Source organism: Corythoichthys intestinalis, chromosome 3, assembly GCF_030265065.1.
Source record: "Corythoichthys intestinalis isolate RoL2023-P3 chromosome 3, ASM3026506v1, whole genome shotgun sequence".
Classification (NCBI taxonomy): Eukaryota; Metazoa; Chordata; class Actinopteri; order Syngnathiformes; family Syngnathidae; genus Corythoichthys; species Corythoichthys intestinalis.
This window is the reverse complement of record NC_080397.1, coordinates 10090908-10118231: the sequence shown is the minus strand read 5'-3', so window position 1 is coordinate 10118231 and position 27324 is coordinate 10090908. Positions and strand designations below refer to the sequence as shown.

General features: G+C 38.7%; 1 protein-coding gene across 5 annotated transcripts in view; it reads right to left on the bottom strand.

Annotated features, from left to right (window-relative positions):
* Window positions 1–27324, bottom strand: part of slc4a4a (solute carrier family 4 member 4a) — a 118410-nt gene that overhangs the window by 21063 nt on the left and 70023 nt on the right. For 2 of the 5 annotated variants that reach the window (XM_057832339.1, XM_057832338.1), the window contains exons 5-20: window positions 22856–23035; window positions 19436–19531; window positions 15922–15998; window positions 15602–15759; window positions 12842–12929; window positions 12628–12782; window positions 11806–11916; window positions 11569–11743; window positions 10018–10151; window positions 9663–9937; window positions 5983–6053; window positions 5726–5911; window positions 5532–5645; window positions 2739–2900; window positions 424–602; window positions 269–341 (exon numbers count right to left, since the gene is read on the bottom strand). In XM_057832339.1, coding sequence (XP_057688322.1) covers window positions 269–341; window positions 424–602; window positions 2739–2900; window positions 5532–5645; window positions 5726–5911; window positions 5983–6053; window positions 9663–9937; window positions 10018–10151; window positions 11569–11743; window positions 11806–11916; window positions 12628–12782; window positions 12842–12929; window positions 15602–15759; window positions 15922–15998; window positions 19436–19531; window positions 22856–23035 — 2234 coding nt within the window. The remainder of the gene's footprint in view (window positions 1–268; window positions 342–423; window positions 603–2738; window positions 2901–5531; window positions 5646–5725; window positions 5912–5982; window positions 6054–9662; window positions 9938–10017; window positions 10152–11568; window positions 11744–11805; window positions 11917–12627; window positions 12783–12841; window positions 12930–15601; window positions 15760–15921; window positions 15999–19435; window positions 19532–22855; window positions 23036–27324) is intronic. The other 3 variants (XM_057832341.1, XM_057832343.1, XM_057832342.1) reach the window with 2 other exon arrangements.

Here is a 27324-nt window from a genome sequence, read left to right as displayed (position 1 = left end):
GAACATCTACTAGTGATAAACTCATTAAATTCACAGCTGTTGATTAGTTGTATTGTAGATTATCGTACATAGACTGATTTTCTGATCCATGTATCGATAATTGTTATATCTCCATATTGTGAGATCATCGTCATCATGAGCCTCGGATCGCAAATCGTATCGGGACCTACCCAAAGTTACCCACCCCTACTGCCAGTGGCACTGAAACAGCATGCCACAAATATACAGCAATTGTGCTACTATGGGAATGGATGAAATAATACTAAACCTTTAAAATGGGAGCCATGAAGACGGAGAGTCCGGTGAGGATGAAGACACAGACGCCAGTCACCCTCTGCTCCCTGTAACAATGCCGTTCCACTCCGATCAAATCATACAGAATGATAAAAGGATTATTGAGTTTATGTTGCATTCTGAGCTCACCTAACTCCCAAGAACTTTGGCTGCTCGCCGGGCGCCGATGTTTCCGTCTCCATCTTCAAGCTGTCGATGTGAGCGATGGAAATGACGGTGGCCGCCACGTACCACGGCAGGCCCATGAAGGAGCACACCACCATCAGGACGGCCACCCAGAACAAATCCAGATGGTAGCCTGCGCCTTTCTGGACCATGAAAAAAATCACCAAATGTCACCGCAGAAGTGATCGCAAACATAGAAACAGTTGACACTAGACCTGTCGCCAGTGGCGAAACAAATGTGAACAGGGCCCGGGTGTGATGAGTATAAACGGGGCCCCCCGAGTGGACCATCCAACAGTGGGGTTGTTGTCAGACTATATATATAAAACATTTTAATAAAAAAATAATAATAATAACATTTAATAGTATAAATAAATGACGTCAAATAAAATTACAAACTTAAGTTTCCCTTTTCACGAAATACGTAGGGTCCACTGACAGTGTCGAGCGCAGGTTGCGACGGCAAATGGGTTGGATCCTCAATAGTGGGGGTTTGCTACTGCAGTGTTATTACAAATTCTTTGCTTCTGTCGGGTACACTTTTTTTCGGGGGGCCCTTAATTGGCTGGGGCCCCAAGCAACTGCCTGGCTTGCTTGTCTCCTGGCCCCGCCTCTACACACAAACACACAGGGCGATTGTCTTGACGGGCCTGCGAAAGTGCAGAGGGGTCCGCAAATAATTGTCCACTAGAACCCCCCCGTTGGACGGTCCACTCGGGGGGTCCCGTTTATGCTCATTGGACATGGGCCCTGTTTACATTTATTCTGCCACTGTGTTTGACCCTCCTCTCACCCAACCATGCCCACTTTACGCCCACAATCCGGGCCCCTTGGAGGCCCGGGTGCGCTCACACCCCCAGCACCCCCCTAAATTCCGCCCCTGCCTGTCGCTAGTGGCTTTTTCGAGGAATCTACGCCTTAATTTGCAGTTAACAAATATACATCAATAAGCTTTAGGGGAATACATACAGTAAGTATGTAAAAACTGTATTCATTAAAAAAAAAAAAAAGAAAAAGGAAAATTAAACTGAAAAAAGAAAGAAGAAAAAAGTGTGAATAATTAATTTGAAAAATAAAATACAATTATTTATTTTTTCACATTTAAAAAGATATAATTTCTTTATTTTTTTTTTTATTTCAGATTTTGTATTTTCAAAATACATTTACATTTCCAAATGTTTTAAATTTTGTTTTTTTTCCCATTTCGGATTTCCCATTTTTAGCGGCATTTTTTCAATTTAATTTTCTATATTTTGCTTTTCTCCCTTTAATTTTTTAATTTATTTTTGTATTATTTTTATTTTCATGCACTTACATTATGTATGGAGGTAATGATACATTTAAGTATTTATTTAAAGATGTATTTACATATTTTATTCTGTCCCATTTGGTCCTCCATACAACAAATGTCCATGAAATTATTAAATAGTGAAATAATTATATTTCTAACATTAAATGGACAAGTATTTTAATAAACTAATGATGCATTTAAGTACAGGGTTATGAATGAGTTCCGTTCCTACGCTGGCGACGTAACCTGAATTTTTTGCAAAAGTCGGAATTAACCCTTTAAGTACCCCTAAATACCCCTTAAATCTCAGAATAACAATCAAACAATGTGTTGTACCTCATTGTACTCTCTTTGCCAAGACATTCTATTCTAGCCTATAAATCCTAGCTAGACAGCGAGGTAAGCTGTAATCATTCCTCTCTCTCTCTCACTCGGCTGCACGACTTCTTCGTTGGGGCAAATGCGCGCTTCCTCATGTGTGTGCGTACGTTATTCTTCGTTTGCGCTAATACGTTTTCCTTCGTGTGTACATGTGCTCTTACTAGCGTGAGGAAGTACTGCCTGCTCTACGATTCCTGCACCAAAATAAAAGCCCGCATCATATAAAACAAAAGTAAACATTATAATCAAATACACATTTTGCCAAACGGCAGACCAGTCATACTAATAAAATAAAGTAAATTAGACACTGTAAGGCACAATAAGGAACTGTTTATGTGACAGATGAGACTCCGGCGTAGTAAAGTTGAAATCACATAAGTCGGGTACTTCGTAAAGCGGAGACTACCTGTATTTAGTCAAAGATGTAGTATTTATATATTTCATTCTGTCCCATTGGGTCCTTGATACTTATGTATTCCATTGGGTCCTTGATACTTATGTATTCCCCAATGCTTTTTAATGAATATATGTTCAATGTACTACATTCAGGCATCAAGGGGTTAACTGTCAAAAATCCAGTCAAATGAACCAAATAGACGGCGCTCACCTTCAGCTTGTGCTCCTTCCTGTTAACGATGACGGCCGTGATCTGCTGGTCCATGAAGATCAAGATGGTGACCAGGAGGGCTGGTAGGGCCGATGCCAGGTACACCCACCAGGGGTTGCCCCCAAACGGAGGCACGAACCAGCCTCGGAGGGGACTCGTCGGCTAAGGGCAAAAGACGTTATCTGATTGGCTGCCATTGATGGCGATAGACATTCAGTCCATTTTAGCAGTTCTTTGACGTTCATTCATTCGCCCCTCCCAGTCAAAATGGATTGGACGTCTATTGCCATCAATGGCGCTGACACATGATAATTCAGAGTAAGTTTAAAGGAATTGGACGTCTATCGTTGTCAGTGGCATTGACTGAGTTGATCACATTTAACACAATATGAAAAGTGACAATGTCAGTCAGGGGCGGACTGGGACTAAAAAGCAGCCCTGGATTTTGACTCAGCCCAGCCCACAAGAATCGCTGTACACAGACCATCTAGGAGGGTCCGGGGGCATGTCGCCCCGGGAGAATTAAAAAAATATATTTTATTGTAACATGCATCAATTTCGTTCACTTTGAGAGAAAAATGAAGAACATGTGTCTAGACTGTGACTGTCTGACTTGGGGCGCTCAAAGTACTGCAAGGCTGAACTGGAGTTGGATTCATCTTCTGCCCTAGCTCTATAATCAACCTGAATAAACAAATAAAAGAATTTATTTTTTAAAGCAAGTTTTATGTATCCAATTGATTATAATAACACCTATCCCCTGTGTCTATAAAATGACTTCATTGTTCATGCCATAATTAATCTTGCCACACAAATAATAAATTTCAGTGAAAATACAATAAACTTTTCAAGACAAATCCTGTATACATAACCTTTATTGGAAAGTATTAACCAGAAAACAAAACAATATATAAATGATTAAAAATATATATCATATCAATTTAACTACCTAAACTTTAAAGTAAAACCATTCATTTTATTAATATTTTGTTATATTTCTTCTGAATTAATATTGCTGCTGCGTGTGCATACGTTGTTTTACAGCTAAAATGTTTTTTGCTGGCACTAGCCCTTTAATTGCCTTTTATATCATTTAAATTGTAGCTACCTGGTGGATAACAATTGCCAATATACCTGGCAAGTAACCCTCTTCATTCCATCTCAGCCCGGTGGCAACTAGAAAGTCCGCCAAAGCTCTTATCGCTCTATCCTGCCCCTTCGTGGGCCACAACAAGTCTTTCAGCTAGGCGCATTGCTGCCACCTGTCGGATTGGATGCGAACTGTAGATAATCACAGAGTATAGAGGGGATATAAACAGTGATGTATGTATGGCGGCCGCCGGCCGTCCAGAGCAACGGCTGTTCTGTGATCCTCCAGAAGCTACAGATTACCAGTCCGCCCCTTATGTCAGTGCATGGGATTGTCAACCCTACCAATATCGCCATCATGTTGGCCCATTAAAGAAACATGATCACATGGTCGCTTCTGGCTTGTAATGAGTTAACAACGGAGCCCAAAAGATTGAGCCCAGCACGTGGCATGGCAGCATGACATGTTTGCGTGGCTTGTTGGTAAGGGCAAGGTTCAAGGAACTTGCGACTTTTCACGAGCTCATTTCTCGACTGATTTTTATGACTTTTTAAAATGATTTCTAGGATTTACGCTAAATCTTTTTATTTATAATGCTCTACAAAATCAAGTACAAACTCATACAAACTCGTTTATTGCCGTCAATGAGCTGATTACACAAATAAAAAATGCTCCTCATACACAGTGTCAGTCCCTGCAATTATATCTATCTTATATGTTTTTTGTTTTTTTTTAATTGACACCGTCAGAGAAAAAATACCTTGAAATCAGTGGGCATGAAATGACCCCAAATCAACAGGAATTGACACCGAAATGTACTAATATCAACAGGAAGTCACCCGATATGAACAGGAAGTAACCTGGACATGCTACACAATCGTCAGGAAGTGACTTAAATATCACCAGGAAGTGTCACGATATGAACAGGATGTGAACAGAAAATGCACCTCCCAAAAATCAATAGAACGGGACCAAAAATAAACAGGAAGGGACCTGGGACATGGCCAAAAAATCAACACGACAAGGACATGATCGGATATCAAGAGAAAGTGACGCGGAAATGGCACAAAATCAATAGGGAGTGCCCTGGAAATGCCACGATATAAACAAGAAGTGGCCCGGAAATGCCACAAAATCAACAGAAACTGAATGATTATACACCAGGAAGTGTCCGGATATCAACAGAAAGTGAGCAGAAAATGCACCCCTGAAAAATCAATGAGAAGGGATTCAGTCAACAGGAAGTGACCTGGGAAATGCCTCAAAATCAATAGGAAGTGAACGGATATAGGGACAAAGTGACGCGGAAATGCCCCAAAATCAATAGGAAGTGACCCGGAAATGCCCCAATAAAAAAAAAAAAAAAATTACAAAAAAAAGAAGTGACCCAGAAATGCCACAAAATCAACACCAAGTGACCTAATACCACCAGAAGGTGTCCCGAAATCAACAGGAAGTGACCAGAAAATGCACCCCCAAAAAATACATAGGACGTGAGCCAAAATCAACAGGAAGTGACCAGATATGAAGAGGAAGTGACCCGTAAATGCTCCAATATGAACAAGAAGTGTCCCAGAAATTCCGCAAAATGAATAGGAAATGACCTAACATAGACAGGATGTGACCAGCAAACACCACGTATTTCTTTACATTTGTTCCAAAGCATATAAGAAAAAAAACAATTCATCCCGCCATGCGTTCACCTTGAATTCAGTGGGCACAATGAGTTTAGGCGTGTCCACGCCGACCATGACATCCACGCCACAGAAGATGAGGATGGTCAAGATGATGGCAAAGTCGCTGACCAGTTTCCTGACCTGGCGACGGCGAGAAAAAAGGCGCGGTGTATATGACCGAGGACGGATGTCTCAGTCTGTCTCAAACAGGTCTAACTTACAGTGGTAGGGAAGAAGGGGCTGAACTTGAACTTCTTCAGCGCCATGGAGCAGGTGTAAGTGCCGAAGAAGAGGATGCAGGACATAAGCGCGATGTCGGGGACAAAGTCGCACGCTTTGCCCACCAGCTCGCCCTTGTACTTCAAGCAGTCACTGCGGCTTAGCGAGGACCACGTGGCGTTCATGGGCTGCAAAGAGATCCGTGTATAAAGCATCTCTAATACAGTATAGCACATTTAAGTCGCTAGGCAAAGCGTACCAGATCCGTGTTGTTCCAAAACCAAATGGAGGTGCCTTCTAAGGGATCCCCTGTGAAGTCTGAGTTGTTTTCTGCAACCAGAAAACCGTTTGTGGTTATCCTAGGTCGAATATTAACCCTTCATAGCTTTAAATAAATATCAATTCACCCATCGGCTGCCATTGACGTCAATGGACAATAGAATGAGCGTTTGCACTGCGAGACAGCGAGCTTAAGTACATGCACGGCAAGTTTAGGAACAAGGGTGATTTCAGGATGAAATTCACACACTGCTATTTTACTATGTCTTAGATTATTTTTCTTAAATGTAGTCAAATAATTTTATTTTGTTCTGAGTGTTAACAGATTAATGCATCAGATTATTCCACTGATTTAAAGTTAATATTATAATTTGTTGTTATTGATCCCATACATCTAAAAGTTATAAAGTCATTTTTCACCAAAATCAAGAAAAAAATTGCTTTCAAATCATGTTTTGAACAATATCAATTCTCGAATTAAGAAAATTTGAAATTTCAAAGCTTTTTTTTAAAGATTAAATTTACTAATTTATTGCTTAAAATAAGTCTGCTAATTTTTATTTAGCTATTTTCGTATTTCAAGAAATCTAAGTAAAATTGAAATTACCCACTGCCTTTGGACCCAGGACTTGTTTCAACAGTGCCTCTTGCTTTGTTCTCCCCAAAGTCATTTTCTTCACCATTTTGGAATCACATAAAAATCTTCTGATTGAGCCTGTGTCCACAGTCAATGCTATTGTAGCTCTGGCTAGCTACGTTTTACTGTGTGGTATACCTATGTCACCTCAGCTGCAGTAATTTAGAGGGTAGGAGTGGGATGATGTCAAATTCACTATCAATAAATCAATAGATAGTATATATCCGCAGTAGGACTGTTTATTCAGTGTTTATTTGCTGTTAATCTATTAGGAATGATTCCATATGAGGAGCATTAGTTACCGTAACAAAATATGATGTTCTTTATGGGTACATACATTCATTCCATATTGATTGATAATAAATGCATGTTTCAAAAAAAAAAAAAAAAATCAACATTCCTGAAAATAATCAACCATAGTAGCAACTGAAATAGCCTGGCTATGCTCTTATCAATGCAAGATGTATGAAGGTAAATATAACTAAATAAATAAATAAATAAATATAAATATAGCCTATATGTTATCCATATACAAGAGCATAATAACATACCAAATCAAGCTCAGGGGATGTTTCAGGTACAAATAATTGTGACGAAGGCTCTTCTGGGATCTTATATTCCGTTTGTGGAGGTCCCCTGCAGCATGCTGTTTTACACTTCCATGAGACGCTGCAAAAACTTTCCTGCCTGCCTTGCAGTTCGCTTTATAATCATCATCAGTGACTCTATCGAGCCACGGGTTCCCCTCTTCCCACTCCAATGTATCTTTTGGAGACTTTTCCCCTTTTGAGGATGAGGTGGGGTGTCCTGAGCTTCTGCTGCTGAAGAAGACATTTTTGTTTTGAAAACACGCAGGGCGGTGCGCTGAACAGAGCGAGCGAGGTAACTAGGCAACGAACCCGGAAGTGGAGCACAGTGCAGGGCAGACAGCAGCGGGCAGGCAGATAACTATCTTGCTGTCTTTAATATCTCCTGCCCTTTTTGTTCATTATTGTTGGCTCAGTGGTCACTCATGAGCGCAGGAGGTGTTTGTTTGTGTGTGACAGACGTGCATGGGCTGGGCGCACCGCCGCCCGCCACTCCCCGCCACCGGAACCGCGGGTCGCGCGGGGTCGCCCCATTGGACAATTGTGAAATAAGAAATAAAATGTGTTCCGTATTGGTTCAATACAGAACGCAACTTTTAATTCCCAATTACGGAACGATTCCGTATTTCAAGGGACGGGTGGCAAGCCTACGCCGTGTATAAGGAATTGCAGTAACCTGGTAGTATTCGTCGAGTGACGGGGACAATCTACGTCATCACCCCGAGCGTCCATAAAACATGGCGCCCTCCTTAGGTCAAAAGATGTACTAAATATTATAGATTATATATTTGAGGTGTTTTTAATAAACTATTTCAGTAAAAGAGAACAATAGTAGTTTATTAGAGCCTACAAGTCTTTAAGTCCGAGGTTCCCTTTAATTACAAACCCGATCCTTTTAACCCAATTCCGATCCTCTGAAAAATGGCGCGATCGGCCAGATTTTCGATCACGAGATTGGATCGGGACATCCCTAGTTGAAATGGTCAATGAGGAAGCTCAAAAGCAAATTTCATGGATGCCTTCATACAAGGGGACACCATATAAAGGACGTATTTAAACAAAACAAAAAAAAAATGTTTTAAGGTTTCAATTACTCTGAGTAAAATATTTTTCTTCCATCACTCTTGGTTTTATTGGATTCTTAAAAAATAAATCAGGGGTTCGGTGAGTCAGTCTAAGGAGTTCGGTGAAAGTTAAGACACGCATGGCAATATTTTTGGATGCTGACTAAATCTAGACCAGGTTTTGGACTTGTTAGTCCCCAATTTACAGGCTTTATTCCAATTCTTTCAACTGCTACTCCTCTATCTGATGGAAGGAGAGACTGGTTTGCCCAGTGGAAGGTTGACTCTCACTTGGTATGAGGAAGTACAACAGACCTACGGGTAACGTGCACTGCACTTACATAAAAAAAAACATTTGCGTCACATTTTACGCTATGACAAATAGCATGTGAGGCAAGGATGTGATGGAAAAAGAATGTTGACATTAAAACAAAAAAAAAAGAAACAGTATGAAATGAATCAAGTTAAATTTCATTTTCCAATGTGAAAAGGAAATCAAAAGGCAAAAATATTTGTTGTAAGTTCACACTGTTTGTTCGATTTGTGACAGGATTCGTATTTATTTATTTATTTATGTATGTATTTATTTATTCTTTATTTATTTATTTATTCTTTATTTACATAATGTTGACTTTTTGTACATATTTGGCTAGCATTTTGTGAAGGGTTTTTCATTAAATTTGATATAATTTGAGGTTTTTCTAATTCCAAAGGTTTCGGTTAATGCACGTGTGAAACTCATGGGGGTTCGGTACCTTTAGCAGGGTTAAGAACTACTGCTTTAACTGTTACCTTACTCGAGCCCTACAAAAAAGGCTGTGTTGTCTATTTTTGCCCATATTGTGAATTAAAGAATATTAGCACAATAAAAACACAAGTTTGATGTTTTCTTCTAATATTTTTGCACATTAGCTGTGCTATTTTTTTGTTTTAGGCAAGAGAACCAACTTTAACTTTCAAATGCTGTGATAAAGAAAGCTTTTTTGTTTTCGTGTTGTACCGAACCCGTACCGAGCCATGATTTGTGTGTACTATTACACCCCTAAACACTTCTAATATACTGTCTATGTATATGCAAAATTAACAGCTTGTGACCTAGAAAATACTTAAAATTAACATGTGACCCATAAATCCTCCAAATTTTCCGATAGTGCCCCAAAATCAATAGAAAGTGACCTGTAAATGCCCATAATCAACTTACCAGAAGATCAAGCATCTCCACACACTTTCTCCAGAAAGTTTATATGTTTGTTTTAAGTTTATACTTTATATGTATATTAATATATTATATATATTTTTTATGGGGGGGGGTGCAGATTGCCCAGCCCTAACACAGACTACATGTACGCTTTAGTAGTTTGTTTCGACTGACCGAGGACAGTGGGCGCCATGCAGAGGCAGTCGTACTGCGTGACATGCTCCAGGCGGAAGTCAGAGTTGATGGGGTAGTGATGCGCCAGCTTGATCATCTTCTTGAAGGCGTCGTAGATGAAGATGAAGCTGATGAGGGCCGAGAAGCCTTCCTCGGTGAAACGGGTGAAGTACTTGACCAGGTAGCTGGCATCCGTGGCCACCAGCACCAGGCACAGGAACGCGGACCACAGCCCGATCCACAGCCGGAACTCCAGGTAGTTGAACTCGTTGTCCCTGCTCAGACAGAAGTCAGGTTTGACCGGTCGCCGGAAAACAAATGGCCCGTGAGAGTAGAGTAGTCAAATAAAACCGACTTGCTGAAGTTGAAGAGGAGGCGTTCAAAGACCAGGACGGGTCCGGTGCTGCTGAGGATGGTGAGTGGCTGGCCAGCCAGCAGGCAGAAGACTCCTCCCGCAATGGCCGTGCCCAGGAAGCTCTCCAGAACACCCTAAAAAAATAAAACTGGAAACACTGTGCAAAGTACAAATACTGTACCTTATTAAACTTAACTGAACTTATCAGGTATCTCGTCTCTGTTTATTCATCACCATTACAGTGATCCCTCAATTATCACTGTTAATGGGGACCAAAACCAACAGCGCTAAGTGAAAAACCGCGAAGTAGTGTCACCACCCCCCCACAATTTTTAACAAACTTTATTTTGTGTGTACCTATAATATCAATAAGTGTATATAAAACCCTACAAATGCGTTTGTTATCATTAGAACATTAAACAATAGTTTGAAACATGTAAATAAAATATTAATAATATAATAAATTACATAGAATAATGTAGAAATAATATAAATAATAAGTACTGTTCATTAATTCTCTCACTATCATACGTGTGTAAGTGTACTACATACAGTGTGTAGATGTAAATCATAGATTTCACTGTACATAAATATGTTTTGGAAGTCTTTTATATAATAATAATAATTAAAAAATAATAATATAAAAATATCTTTTGAAAATGATCGCTCTATTAGGGTTATAGTTTTTGAGTTTTTTTTTCTCTACTCAAATATTTATCCGATAATATAAATATTTTTATTATTATGATTATTGGTACTATTATAGTTTTTATCTTTGGGATATTTTTTTTGGGGGGGTGGGGGGGGTGATATATATTTGTTTTTTACTCCAGTATTTATAACACTATTATTGTTATTATTATACTATGCATGATTTTTTTTTTTTTTTTTTAATTCATTTTGGTCTTTATTTATTTATCTATCGATATAATTTTTAATTTTTTAGTCTTTGGGCTATTTTTGATATTGTTCTCTATTCCAATACTGATACGTTGTTACTACCGTATTTTCCAATTCTATTGTATTTTGGATAGTCCTTTTAATTGTTTTTAAAAAAGTATTAGTATTCACTATTTCAATATTTATTATTTACATTTATAGTCATAATCATAATTACTATTGTTATGCTTATTATTTTGGGGTGTATTATATTTTTTAACGATTTATTTTTGTTCTAAAGGCTACTCCAATATTTATGATTTATTAGAAAAACATTTTGGGGTATTTGTGGTCAATTCTCCAATATTCTTGTTATTATTAGGATTAAATTGTCTATTTTTTATCAATTCCAAAATTTATAAATTATTATAATGTTTTTGTGGTATTCCTTTGTTGCCTGCTCAAAAATGTATTAATATTTACACTTGATCCAAATTGGCTCATTTGTTTGACTTGTTCCTGCTTGCCAAGTTTGTAATGACCAATAGATGCCACAAGATGGGAGCAACGCACTATATGAAGCTTTTTCTCTCAGGTACTGAGAAGCCAGAAACTGTCAAATTTCACTACCATTCAAGGAGATGGACGTCATGTCCGTTAATCCGCTCTAACCTGCATGTTCTCGGTCGCGTCGCCAAGAAGTCCGCCAAAAGTAATGGCGTTGGTGACCGTGCCCAGGTAGATGAAGAGAATGGCGGACAGGGCCTGGATGTGAAAGGCGTCTGTGATGTCGCTCAGCAAGAAAGGCGCTTTTCTTTTGATGTCCAGCAGCAGGCCACCGCAAAACCTGAAAGCAACAGAAAATTTTCATGCTTGTGTTCGTTTTTAATTAGATGGGCCACGTCGCACCTTCCCGTCTTCTCCAGCTCCTCGCTCACGCCGTGCCCGCCACCTCCTTGACCTCCGTCATGAGGCGTGTCGCCGTTCATCTGGGCGTCTCCACCCGCATACATGTTTTTTCTGGAAAGTTGGAAAATAGTCATGAAGGCTTTTTATTCCAATCACGATATGCCATGATATTTACCATTTTAAAATATTTTATAAAAAAAAAATAATACAACAATTATGACATATTTTCCCCCACTCAAAGGCTGAATGCTTCCCTCTACTGGCCAACTTGCAACCTATAGGCAAAACAGGCACCAATAAGTGCGTGTGCTGTGTGTGCAACCCTTCTACTGGCAAATTCCTAACGTACACAAGTCAGCTCTCTACTGGCTAACTCCTAACTAAATTCCACAATTAATTAGCCCTGATACAAAAAATAAAAATAAAATTCTGAGGATTGATAGATACTGGTTTGTGCTACATATCCACCACGATTTAAGACGATCAGTTCACGAATGACTAGTAGTAGTAGAAGACGAGTAAGATTCAAAGTTAGTGTCTACAAGAACAACAAAACAATCCGAGTAGCGACTTGACGGGTGTAGAAATTTTAATTAAATATATGTAAATTAATTAATTAAGTATGAATACAAATATTTGCTATTAAAAGGCTCCTAATCTGTAAACAATTTGACTTTGGCTAAAAAGAACTTCGGTTGAAAGACTGAAAAACAAAGCTCAAAATTGAAACTAGGCTCAACTATGCGAAGTTGTAAACCTCAGATCTGAGACTCTTCTATTAACACCTTTCGAAATCGGACAAGTGTTTGCATTGAGGAGCACCTTTTGTCAGAGGAGGGCAACGTTTTTGGAGGTTCTATCCGTATGGCGGGATCCCACTCGCCAGGGGGCAGCACCACCACCTCGTCCAAGAACTCATCGATACCGGCCAGTAGGTCTTGCCGGTCCTTGGCCTTGTACGCTATGTCGTGGAATACCTGTGACACCATCTCGTGAGCGCCAGCGTTTAACAAATAACGGCCTTAGAAAATCTCACCTCGTCCGACATAAGCGTAGCGATGGCTCGTCCGATCTCGTGATATGACTTGGCTTTACCTTTGGGCCCGAGCAGGATGAATAAAAACCTGGAAAATGGCAACAGATCAAATGATTACGATACTTTTTTGGGTATAAGGCGCACCCACCAAATTTTCTCTTCTCTTCACACCACTTTTTGAGCTACAAATATACAATGCAGTATATACAGGGGGTTGACAAAATGATGGAAACACCTAACATTTTGGCATCCTAATCATTGAACATAATTGTTAAAGAATGGCATGAGGAACATTCTAATGAATTTGAGGATCTCGTATGGCCGGCACAATCCCCAGACCTCAACATTATTAAGCATTTATGGTCAGTAGAGATTGAATTAGGACGTCGATTTCCATTGCCATCATCTCTAAAAAAAAGTTAGAGGGTATTCTAACTAAAGAATGGCTTTAAAAATTCACATGTCAGAGAATTTAGGCTGCAATTGCCGCAAAAGGCGGACCTACACCATATTAAATTAGTTTCTGTTGATTTTTGAAGGTGTTTCCATTATTTTGTCCAACCCCTGTACACACTGTCTGTCTGTCTGTCTGTCTGTCTGCCTGCCTGCCTGTATACATATAGACATATGTACACAAATGTATATACACACATTTATACTGTATACAGATTATTATTAATGATTTTACTTTCTCTTTTGTGTATTTCTTTTGTGACTGCTCAAAATAAAAAAAATCAATCAATCAATCAATCAAGCAATCAAAACCCCAATTGAGTAGTAAGTATAGTACAGTATATAAGCCACAGTTGTCAAATTCTAAAGATGGGCAATTTAGCTCCAAGTCTACTTCCAACATTATCAGTTGCATTTGTCATGATGGTCAAAATGGATGATCATAGGTCTCTATTGAATAGTCTCACCACCCACAACATTTAGTCATTACTTCATTGGAAGTACATGTCTTTATATGCAAAATGGATGAGCATGATGTCAGAATGTGTCAACATGTGTGCTTATTTCTAAGCATTTTCATTACTTATTTTATTTAACTTATTTTAACCTGCTAAAATTTGTGATAGTTTGGGACAATGTGGGTTTCCACCACTCAAACATAATCAGGGAATGGTTTACAACCCACAACAGGATGGTAATGGAGTTCCTCCCACTATACTCCCCGTTCCTCCATCTCATAGGAGATTTTTTTTCTCCACATGGAGATGGCAACTGTATGATCACCAGCCTCACCTTCAGATGACTCTTCTGGATGCCATGAATGCAGCATGCAGTGACATCACAGCAGATGCCTGCAGAGGCTGGATAAGGCATTCAAGAAAATTCTTTCCACGTTGTTTAGCAAGAGAGGACATCCATTGAGACGTGGATGAAAATTTGTGGCCCAACAGGCAGGAATGTCACGATGTGTAGAAAGAATGGGGGGGGAAATCCCGACATGTAGCACTCAAAGTTTAGTAGTGCCGATTTGTTTGCTTTTGTTTTTTTTCTGTCATACTCAGTGCTGTCTTCTGCTTTCTGTATCGCAGTGACATGGTCTGTCAAGAAATTGTAAAAACAGTACAAGTGTAAACTGAATCTTCTCCAGTCTCTTGCAATCAATCTCCCACACACAAAGGTGTAACTTGCAATTTTCATCAAAACTTACGGACACCATCTTCAGCATCAGAGCCTTGCACCAGAGTAACTGTTCAGTTGAGAGCATGACTAAGCAATTTGACTGTTTTGTCTGGACACAGTAATACAAGGACTTGTCATTCTGACAGCACTGACATGTTCATTGACACAGAAATTTAATTTTGAGCGATAGGCTAAGTACTTCTCACAAATAACTGGCTTTTGCAAATAATCCATGTTGTTTTGCTACTTGTGTGACATGTTGTGAGGGTTGAAGAAGTAGTTTTGAGAATTTCCATTCTGATCTGAGAAACGCACCAAAGCAATTGAGAAAAACGGTAATACATTTGGAATCGATTATTATTGTGTGTATGATAAAGCTATTAATCACCATTAATCTCACGTGATTCATTGCAATTTAAATGGATTGAAATGTATTTGAAGTTTAAAATATATATTTCTATTGGCTTTTGTAAGAAAAGAATGCTAATTACTACATCGAATTCGTTATTGAATTGTGTTTATGACAATGCATCGCAGTTGCATGCAAATGACGGTGATAGGCATCCAATCCATTTGGACTGTGCCAGCCCTCCTATTCTAAATGAATTGGATGTCTGTCGCCGTCACTGGAACTGAAACATGATCATTCAGTGCCCGCCATAACAGTTCAAATAGATTTCATTTTGATCGCCGTCATTGGCAGTGAATGACTAAATCTCATGCGATTAATTACAATTAAAAAAAAGATATTTTAAGTTAAAACTGCATATTTGTATTGACATTTATAATAAAATTGTACTAAATACTACTTTTTATAATTTGACTGTGTGTATGACAATGGGATTAATCACATTTAATCCAAAAAAGAAATTACGTATCATTGCCCTTATACTGTACATGCATACAGCTCATCAGCCAGTAAAAATTCATAAGCCGCAGGGTTCAAAGCGAGGATGGCTTGTAGTCCAAAAATTACATTAAAATAAATTTCTGCATTGCATCATTAATTCATTCTCCATGTTAAACTATTTTTATCTTTAAAAAACGCAATATTCCCACCCTGAATTTCTTCTCATATTGGCTTTGCTTTTGAAGTAAATGAAGCGTATATGGTTTGTTTTGTCGCACCTGGTGGGAACGGGAACTTCGGTGAGGGCGCCCAGCATGACGGCCTGCTGCAGCCGCACGAAGGCCACGAAAGGTGCGTCCAGGAAGTCCACCTCACCAACCAGCACGTTAGAGGCCTCAGCATCCCTGGGTAGCTTCTTCATGAACTTGTTCCTCAACTATATAGCAAAAGAAAAAGACCATCAGCCATTCTAATTTCTACTAAAAATCGAAATAAGTGACATTAAGATTTGATTTTGAATCTGGTTTTGCTTCTTCCATTTGTATTGGATCTATTTCCATTTTATTTGATTGGATCTCCGCATAGGTAAGTGACTGACCTGCTCTTTCTCCGGCTTGTCCGAGATATCGTTGAGGCTGCTGGAGGTCAGGTTCCTGTGGGTGCTGCTGGGACTATCTATTCCAAACATAAAATAAACCGTGACAAGGCCACCTGACAGAGAAAAAGCATCCCATGATACCCAAAAGCAAACGTCATGCAGATTTGATTGGCATTTGAGGGAGAAGTTTGAGATTTCCAATTTAGTGGATGATCATGTTTCAGCACCATTGACGGCAATAGACGTTCCATCCATGGGACGTCTACCACCATCAAAGGCAGCCAATTAGTTAACCAGAAGAAATGTGAACGTCACTCCCTCCCCCTGGAGAATGAGAGCGTTGTCACGTCTACTACAACCTTTTCATCATGTGTGCGGTCACCAGAGCATTGTGGGTAATTACGCCTTTGTCAGTGTGATGCAGCCTCGGGGGGAATTCTTCACACTGCCAGGATGCACCATGGAATGGTTATTATGAATATGCTCTAACAATACTACTAGCTATATGCGTTTAAACACAGATTAGTTTCAACTGGATTAGGAATATGCAACATCATTGAACACAACATTAGGGACATTGAATTACTTTTGTCCTAAACAGGGACTTTGCAATGCCAACAAATAAATGCTACTCAACTAAATAACCGGGTAGCAATAAGTTAACTAGATAACTAAAACATACTGACAACTACTAGCCAGCATGGCACTAGGTATGTGGCTAACAAATCCATGCATGCCACTTCATAACTAACTAACCAGTTAACAACAGTAATAACCAGTAGGTAACCAACCTATACTGACAACTAATAGTCAACCATTATCTAAACTCAGAAAACACATTCAACTAACTAATGACTACTTAACTAAATAGGTAGCCGAACTGACTGACAACAACTTAACTAGATAACTAAAAGATACTAACAACTAACAACCACCCCTTAACTAATGAGGTAACTAACAAAGGCCATCATCCAACTAACTAGTAAATGCCATTTGACAACCAATAGTCAACATTTAACTAAGTAACATCCACTCACTCACTCACTCACTCACTCACTCACTCACTCACTCACTCACTCACTCACTCACTCACTCACTCACTCACTCACTCACTCACTCACTCACTCACTCACTCACTCACTCACTGAGAATAAACCAGTTAATAAGAAAAGTAACTAAACTATATAACAAGAAATAGCCAACACTTAACTACGGTAAATTACTAACAAATGTCCACATCCAAATACCTAGTAAATACCACAACCCAATAACTAGCAGCTAGTTAACTAGATACAGTTGTGGTCAAAAGTTTACATACACTTGTGAAGAACATAATGTCATGGCTCTCTTGAGTTTCCAGTTATTTCTATAACTCTGATTTTTCTCTGATAGAGTGATTGGAACAGATACTTCTTTGTCACAAAAAACATTCATGAAGTTTGTTTCTCTTATGACTTTATTATGGGTGAACAGAAAAAAAGTGATCAAATCTGCTGGGTCAAAAATATATATACAGCAGCGCTAATATTTGGTAACATGTCCCTTGGCCAATTTCACTTCAATTAGGCGCTTTTGGTAGCCATCCACAAGCTTCTAGCAAGCTTCCGGTTGAATCTTTGACCACTCCTCTTGACAGAATTGGTGCAGTTCAGTTAAATTTGATGGCTTTCTGACATGGACTTGTTTCTTCAGCATTGTCCACAAGTTCTCAATGGGGTTTTGGGAAGGCCATTCGAAAACCTGAATTCTAGCCTAATTTAGCCATTCCATTACCACTTTTTGTGTGTGTTTGGGGTCATTGTCCTGTTGGAAAACCTAACTGCACCCAAGACCCAATCTTCGGGCTGATGACGTTAGGTTACCTTGAAGAATTTGAAGGTAATCCTCCTTCTTCGTTATCCCATTTACTCTTTGCAAAGCACCAGTTCCATTGGCAGCAAAACAGCCCCACAGCATAATACTACCACCACTGTGCTTGACGGTAGGCATGGTGTATTAGGGGTTAAAGGCCTCACCTTTTCTCCTCCAAACATATTGCTGGGCATTGTTGCCAAACAGCTCGATTTTTGTTTCGTCTGACCACAGAACTTTCCTCCAGAAGGTCTTATCTTTGTCTATGTGATCAGCAGCAAACTTCAGTCGAGCCTTAAGGTGCCGCTTTTGGGGCAAGGGCTTCCTTCTTGCACGGCAGCCTCTCAGTCCATGGAGATGCAAAACACGCTTGACTGTGGACACTGACACCTGTGTTCCAGCAGCTTCTAATTCTTGGCAGATCTGCTTTTTGGTGATTCTCGGTTGAATCTTCTCCCTCCTGACCAATTTTCTCTCAGCAGCAGGTGATAGCTTGCGTTTTCTTCCTGATCGTGGCAGTGACAAAACAGTGCCATGCACTTTATACTTACAAACAATTGTTTGCACTGTTGCTCTTGGGACCTGCAGCTGCTTTGAAATGGCTCCAAGTGACTTTCCTGACTTGTTCAAGTCAATGATTGTTCAGGTCAATAATCACTCACAAGAAATTGCTAATTCATGTTGCTGTATGTATATTTTTGACCCAGCAGATTTAATCACGTTTTCTGTTAACCCACAATAAAGTCATAAAAGAACCAAACTTCATGAATGTTTTTTGTGACAAAGAAGTATCTGTTCCAATCACTCTATCGGAGAAAAATCAGAGTTGTAGAAATAACTGGAAACTCAAGAGAGCCATGACATTATGTTCTTCACAAGTGTATGTAAGCTTTTGACCACAACTGTAAGTAACAAACATATAGAACAGTTAACTAACTAACTAACTAACTAACTAACTAACTAACTAACTAACTAACTAACTAACTAACTAACTAACTAACTAACTAACTAACTAACTAACTAACTAACAGTTCACAAGACAAGTAACCAAAATATACTGACAAGAATTAGCCAACACTTAACAAAATAAGTAACTAACAAATTCCCACAAACACCCACATTTAACTAACTAGTTAACAAAATAATTATCAACCACTTAACAACTAAAACTAAAACTCATAGGAACCACTGAATAACTCAAGTACAATTACTGATAGCTTTTTTAAAGTAACTAGTTAACTAACAACCAAAGTTAACCTGATAGGAAACTAAAAAAAATCAACTAGTTAATTTGAGGATTAACCGGCAATTATTCAAACTAGCTTCAGCATTTTAACTGATACGTGAGCGCAAATGAATAGACAAATAACCACTAGTTAACTATAAAAGTAACTCAGTAATTGGGACAGCTAACACATTAGGTAACCAGACCGCAAATAAAGGCAACTAACAAATATGTATAATATGAACAAATATCCAGTTGACTGACTAGTGTACTAACAAATAAGCATTCAACTAGCAAGCCAACTTTGATGATAACATGCGCTGACTTGTTGACCTTTGGTGGAGGTCACGTTAACTTAATTTTGTGTCTAATGAACCCTCTGATTGGATGAAATCATCCAATTACAGGATAAGGGCGGTGTTTGCGCTGCGCACTTACTGAGCCAATCCATGCTGACGCTCCTCTGACTCTGCAAGTCCTCCATTGAGATGCCGCTCGACAGGCACGTCACGGAGGTCTCCAGAGGACTACGGCCTTTGTTTAGTGTTAGTTTAGTAGCGGGTTAGCCATCCGGACAGCAAGATAAAAAGACAGAGAGAAAGGCCAAACACCCACAAAGTGAAAGGGGAGCCCACAATTTGCTAAAAGCAGCTAACCAGTTAGCCAAATCAATTCAATTAGATGCCACAGTGAAACTTCAATGTCGCCCATAACATCCAAACTGGTCTTAACTAATAGGGCAAATTTCATCAATTTAGGGAGATCAGTGATGGGTTGATCACTAAACATAAAAACGATCTTCCCACCGACCGCGTCAAGAGTCAATTAACCAAATTAGCCTGCTTGCGTTTAGTCGCAGACATTCATGGTACCGTAATTGATATTAGCATATAAGTGCACTTGTTGGGTATTATGATCATTTTTCTTCATCTAGTGACAAACTACAATCACAAAAAATCTAACTTAATAAAATGTCAACGAATGAACGAACATTTATTCGCCCGTCCCAGTCCAAATTGATTGGACATCTTTGGCAGTCAATGAATAAGTAGGCTATAAAGCAGTGGTCTCAAACTTGCAGCTCGGGGGGCAATTGTGACCCACTGGATGGTATTTTGTGGCCCATTTCAGAGTAGGTAGGAAGATGTTTTTCAATTATGGCAAAAATTTAAAGAGGCTGGGAGGTTCCACTGATATTGGCTATGATAGCATCAGCACCCAAGTCTTTTGAAAGAATAAGCACATTTGTAAAGGCTCAGTGCTAACATTTCAAAGACTTGACAAATTTCTGAGTTGTTCCGAATGACATTATTAGCAGGTGCTGTCACTTTTCACCTCCCTGATATCTGAAAAAATTCAAACAAATTCAACTGGATGAATATGAAATTAAAAAAAAGTTTTAAAATCAAATTTAAACATTAGGGAAATTATTTATCAGTTGCACAAGCTCAATAATAACACATTTTCCCGTTGAACAGAAACACAGAGGTGAAAAAACTGACAGCACATCCTGCTTTTACTAGTCTACAACATTGTCAACTTGATTGCACACACACAAATGTTAAAAGCAACTCAGCATGAACAACGTGGCAGCACTACCATGACTATGAGAAAGTTTTTCATCATAGTATGAAATCATGCTTGATGACTATGCTAGTATAAATGATCTTCATGTGAAAGAATCCAAATATGCAATCACATTTTTAGAAGTCAGATGAGAAATTAACTCTTCCATTGACAGTGATAGACAAACAAGAGTTGCATTAAAAATGAGCTATTTTTACACTGACCACACAATAACTGTGTCAAAATAACACTTATAACACTGAAACTAAGGATCAAAAACCTTACCACCTTTGGATCAGCTTAATGCTATTCCAGAAATTTACACTGGCTGCCAATGACGGCACTAGACGTCCAATTCATTTGGACCCAGGCATATAGGCGTGTCAATGGCAATGAAAGGTAAGCGTTCACAGCCAGTTCTCACAGTTTAAATGAACTTGACTTGTATCGTTGTCAATGGCAGCCAATGAGTTAAGAAAAAATATTTATTTAAAATTTAGTTTTAGTCTTGGGGGAACTCAAACTCATGAGTCAAGGAGCCACTGTACAAGCTGAACTACATGGGTGGAGGTGTTCATATTTTTTGTTCCTATTTTGCAGTCAATGGGAACGCCGACCCTACAAATATGGTCGCCATGTAGGCACGCCAATGGCAGTGAAATTGGCACAGGCAATCCTCTCAGTTTAAAGGTGCAATGAAAATGACTGCACTAATGTAATTTTACATGTAGAGGGACAACACAATTTCAGGAGAAATTGCGATGATAGCTTTGTTGTGATGGTTGGTAAATCGGGTCACTTCCTGTTGATTTTGAGGCATTTCAGACATCCTGCAGATATCGGCTCACTTTCCATTTATTTTGAGGCATTTCAGGTTAACTTTCTGTTCATATTGGGTCACTTGCTGATAATATGAGGGGATTTCGGGGTCCCTTCCTGTTGATTTCAATGCATTCCATGGTCACTTCCTTTAGATTTTGGGGCACTTCCAGTAGATTTCAGGACAGTTCAGGGTCACTTCCTGTTAATATCGGGTCACTTGTGTTGAAAATACATAGGAGTAAATGAAAATTTTTGTGCTATTGAAATGAATAGCAAATAGGACCACTGCAAATGAATAGGAAATTTGGGCTATTAGAAATGAATGGATATATTTTGGCAAATTTGGGCTAATTACAGAATTGTATCTGGATGTTTTCAGCAAAAACTGAATAGAACTTTTGTGCACCTGTTTTGATGTATAGATGATGTGATTTAGACAAAAATTGTAGGACAATTTGTGATTTGAAATTTGACTTCTTTTTTTTTTCTCAAAAAACCTGCGTTTTTTGGTGAAATGTCATTTTTGGGGTGTCAAACAAAAGAGAGTCCGCATCACATAAGGTTTTGGCTGGGTGGCGCACCAAAACAATGCCATTGAAAAATATATAGTATACATTGTATAGATTGTAGCTTTGGAATTACATGCAAAGCTACAATAAAAACAGATTGGGCACTCAAATCTGGCTGGTTTTTTTTTTAAAATTTTTTATTTTATTTTTTTTTTTATTATAATTCAAACCAAAACAATGCATCAGGGAACGACCACCTTCAGCAATTCTGGTTGTGACAACCAGAATTAATGAACATGAACACTTTCTAGTGCTGCACTAGCTACTGTAGTACATGAAAGTGTATGGCTAGCATGCTAGCAGAATGCAAAAATCTGCAGCTCATTCTGGGTGTGACATCATCTTCTGTTAGGAGATTTTTTTGGGGTGGGCGGGGCCAAGGCAGCTACAAAAGGAAGACTAATGAGCATCAAATTTATTATTAAGCCAATTATGTCACTTTTTTTTAACGGATTTGTGTCCAAAATATGGTCTGCTATCATTTTAAACTCACTTGGTGCATTATTTCATAGCACCTTCAAATGTATTGTTAATGGTAGACAGTGCATATATATGAGTATTTATTTTTTCAGTCATTCGTTTGTTTAGTTGTTTAGGGTTAAGAACTCAAACTCATACTGTAAGTGAAGGAATCACTGTACAAGATGGACTAAATAGGTTGAAGTGTTCATGTTTTGTTCCACAGAAAGATTAGAACGTTTATCACTGTCAATGAGTTCAAAATACCAAGAGTTAAAAGCTTGTTTAAAGTCTCACTACGTCTACACAAGCAAAGCATTCGGGTGCCTTGTTAGTTGAGTACATGTTGTCTAAAATGGTGATCCTGAGTCGCTTTTAAGGTAGTTGTAGGGGACCCCGAAACCGATGGAGACTGCAGCAGACTGTCAGGACGGAGCATTACCGTTGTCCTGGTTGGAAAAGAGCCTACTTGCGCTGGAGACGGTCTTGCCGATGTCAGCCAGTGAGCGCAGGTTGGACTTCTTGGTCTGGTGGCGATGCCTGCGCAGCAGCGTGTACATCACCTTGTCCTTTAGCTCCGCTTTCAGCTGACCGCTCTCGATCTGATTGTTGGTGATCAGCTCTGGAACGAGAGGGCGACAATTTAGGAGAAAAAAAATGGGTTGCTTCGAAAGAAACAAGACGTGTCATTTCAGGCTAGTTGTACGTTTACCAGATTGCAATTGTAATGTTGCAAAAAAACAAGTCAAAAACATTTGAAAAGTACCAAAGTATAATATCTGACCTTGTCCTTTGTAGAGGGTAGGGGTGTGACAATGATTCGAGAAGGTGATGTATAGTGATACTTTGTGGCCCAAAAGGTTATCGATATGTTCCTACCAAGAATCGATATGGCGGAAAACACACACAAGGCTGAAAAGGCAGTTTCTGCTCTTGCACCCCTCTTTGAAATAAACTGCTGTATTTTAAGCCAAACGAACTGTTGTGTTTGATAGAACAATTTGTCTATATGCTGCCATCATGGGTGCCGTATAGGGGTGAAAAGTTATATTGATTCTAAGGACCCATGCCCTGATTGGGCCCACAAAGAAAATTAGAACATTAGGTAATCGTTTGCAAATTTAACCCTTTAATGCCAGCAATATGAAGCAATTATCAGAGAATCCCAAAATTTGAAAAATAGGGTCCTAATGAAACCTTTTTTTCAAATTTGTGAAAAGAAAAGTCAAAATGAATATGTGTAAATAAGCGCTCAGATATCGATAACCCTTGCTAAATCCTATTTGTTTTTTTCAAGGAACCTGCAGATGCATGTGTGGACTTGCATCCATCATCTTTTTTTTTCAAAAAGAAATGTCAAAATTCTGAATTAGTCTCAAAATCATGAAATTTTAGGTGTATCAAATGTGATACATTTGGCAATATAGGGTTAAATATTAACCATATAATTTTAATAGGAATGAAACGATGGGTTTCTTTTTCTTGTTTTGTTTTTGGCAAAAAGTAAACACCCAGAGAGCATATGTATTGCCAGAGACCCCTCCCCCCAACCCCCATATTTTCATTAAATGGTTCGGTCCGCCCTTCTTTCGATCAGACCGGGAGCAGCGGTGCACATTTACACCAGCCAATGACTCGGAGTGCGCGCGGTACTTCAGAAATGTTTTCTAAACAAAAATCGGGTCATCAAATTTATGTGCTTACTTCTTACTGATCTGAAGAAATTTTGTATAAAAGTGCTGAGAACAATCTTTACTGTTTGTAAAGTGAGGTGGGGTACACTGTTGATTGCTGCAGCTCTCTTAGCAGCTATATTTACCACATGAGCAAAACATCCTATTTGTGGTCCGAGTCCATCTGTGTCACATACTGAATCAACAGTAGTTGCAGCATTATCTATAGTCACCAGTATGGATTGATTTGGCCAGCTTAACTTCCATTCAGTCAGGGCGGTTTTTGATTCATCCATGTAGTATATGGACTACACGTCACTCTGGGCTCACGCAGCTAATGGCATGGGATCTAACGAAGCACTTCCCGGTTTCTATTTGATGTTATCTAGTGTGTGCGTGCGAGAGTTGGCATGGGATCCAATGTCGCACATCTACGTAGGTTGCTATTTGCGAAAGAAAGAAAGAAAGAAAGAAAGAAAGAAAGAAAGAAAGAAAGAAAGAAAGAAAGAAAGAAAGAAAGAAAGAAAGAAAGAAAGAAAGAAAGAAAGAAAGAAAGAAAGAAAGAAAGAAAGAAAGAAAGAAAGAAAGTTAACAAACGCCACAGAAGTCACTTCTGCTCATTACTGCACAACACCAGCATATGACAATCGACTTTCATAAACAGGACGAGTTTGAAGTACGGCGCTCTTAATTTGCCACTCATTGTTCATCATGAAACCCTGACTTTGCTTAGTGTCCCGCTGTCTTAACCTCTCTGATCCCGAATGCTAACCGATTGTGAATGACATATGTGTATGAGCAGCGTATCATCGCGGACTTGCGTTGTTGTGAAAACACTTATTACAGAAGACGAAGGTGTTTATTTCGTTTGGTAAATATGAATGTCATGCATCGGGATTTGGGAATTTAGCTCACTTGGGGAAGACTGTACAGTTGCGTTCAAGTGATGCCAGTAGATGGTATCGGTGCCCTAAATGTTGGTACTCGTCGAGACCGATATCACCAATTCAGGCCGGATCGGCAGCCCCTGCCGATACTGGTATCAGTATCGGTGCAACTTTAATTTAGATTGTAAAAGATGGCCTTCAGTACATTTCTAATACATGATATCTGTCTATTCATTATTGCTCTATACGCTGTATGTTTACATTAATATATGTTCATCTTAAATTGCAGGAATGCAGGAAATGCACAAATTAGTGTGTGAAGATTCACCAGAATGCAGGAAATTACCTAGTTGATACTCTAAATGTGTGTCTGTGTCCTGCACTGGCAGTGGGGCCCATAGTGATATCTTTTCATGGAGCCCGAAATCCCTGGCAGCGCCCCTGGCTGCCATAGCAGTTTCATGGCGCATTATGACCCAATACTATTTTTAATTTGTCTGTTTTACCCTGGAGACCCCCGTTTATAGACACTGCCCAACCGCTTTTGTTTCAACCCAGCCATAAAAAGAAGGTAAGTAATTATATTTATGATTTGAAATGTCTGTCATTTTGAAAATCTTTAGGGTTAATGTCTAATATTTATTCAATTTATTTAAAAAAAAAAAAAAGACTTAAAAAAATTATTCATTCGCATATTTTAAACTTTTAAACAAATTACGTCACAATGAAAAAAAATAGTGTCTGTAAATAGGTCATGGATATCGACCTCATAACTCGCTTAATTGTATTTCTTTTTTGTTACTATCGCATTTCCCCCCAATATTTTAGATGACAAACAATCGATCCAAGCAAAGAAAAATTGGAAAAAAAAAAACTTTTTGTCTGTGACGTCTGCATCACGACCCTTGTTATATTATCGTGTTTCACCCATAAAATCCCCACAAAGTCCGGCTGTGGCCATTCACTGCTGTCTCTTTGACACTCGGTGATACATGCTACACGGAGCTTTTTGATCGAAACGAGGTAAGTATGCTATAACATCTCGTTAAATTATCTTGTCTTTAATGATGCTCGCTCATGCTCGCACCTCAAGTTATCGGAAAGCCACAAAAAGACATACATTGCAGTCGAACACTAGTGCGAGAATTATGGACACAGCAGGCTAACTGACTAGCGTGCTATCCTTTTGCTATCTTTTTGAGCCTTGTTGCTTATTATGGGATGATATCGATGTATTAGATACATTAGATGCTTTAATCATAAAAGTTAGGTACTAGGCTTCAAGGCTAAATACAATAAATAGATAGTGTTATGTAATCACATTTATGTTCTCTGTATGCATATGGAGCTTTTTATTCTCATTATCTTGCATTCACATTCTTTAATCATAATTGAAAAAATATTTTAAAAGCCCACAGCAAAAATTAAAATATTATGGTATTGGAATTTAACCCCTAAAATTCCCCTGGAAATGTTTTTTCTTTGCACAGATTAAAATCAAGCCAAATCAAAAAATGTATGCAGTAAAGTTATCATTAACTATACAGCTAACTCCCTGTTTAGCCATGTTTATTTACTAAATAAAACACAGGGCTAATTTAAATCTACATGTACACACCAATTCCCTTTATGATTGTACATCCACCAACATGTCTTATTGCATGTATATTGATTATTAAAAACTTGAAAAGACAAAGGGGGATCATCTTGAAGTGTTTGTTATTTATTATGTACCAGGATGGATGTCCAAAACATTTTTTTAAATGAATAACTTAAAGAAATTTTCAAAGGTCTCAAAAATGTATTGATTTGACCTACTTTTAAAGTGTCAAAAAATGCCCTAATGTTCAAAATGTTTCTTCCACCAGAAAATACAGATTTTAAGCTTTCCAATGATGTACCCGTATCACACATGGATACAATTTTGAAATTTGGCCAAATTGGGGGTCTGAGAGCGGAACTTCAAGTTGTCTGATATCGTTTTAAAAAGGTGAAAGAAAGAAAAAAGGAATCAACAGGCTGCTACCAAGATCTTCCTTTTTGATTAGTGTCTATGTTAGCTCACCATTCACAGCACTTGACAGCCAACTAATTTTGACTGGATTGGACGTCTCGTGCCGTCAATGGTATGGAAACCACAGCATTCACAGCCAGTCTTTTCTCGGCATTTACAGGTCGCTTCCTGTTCATTTTGGGGTATTTACAGGTTACTTCCTGTTGATTTTGAGTTCCTTCCTATTCATTTTCTGACACTTTTGAGTCACTTTCTTTTCAGTAACCCAAAATTGTACTCAATGGCTGACAGTTAGTTATTGGTGGATCACTTCCTTTAAAATTATAGGGTTTTTACA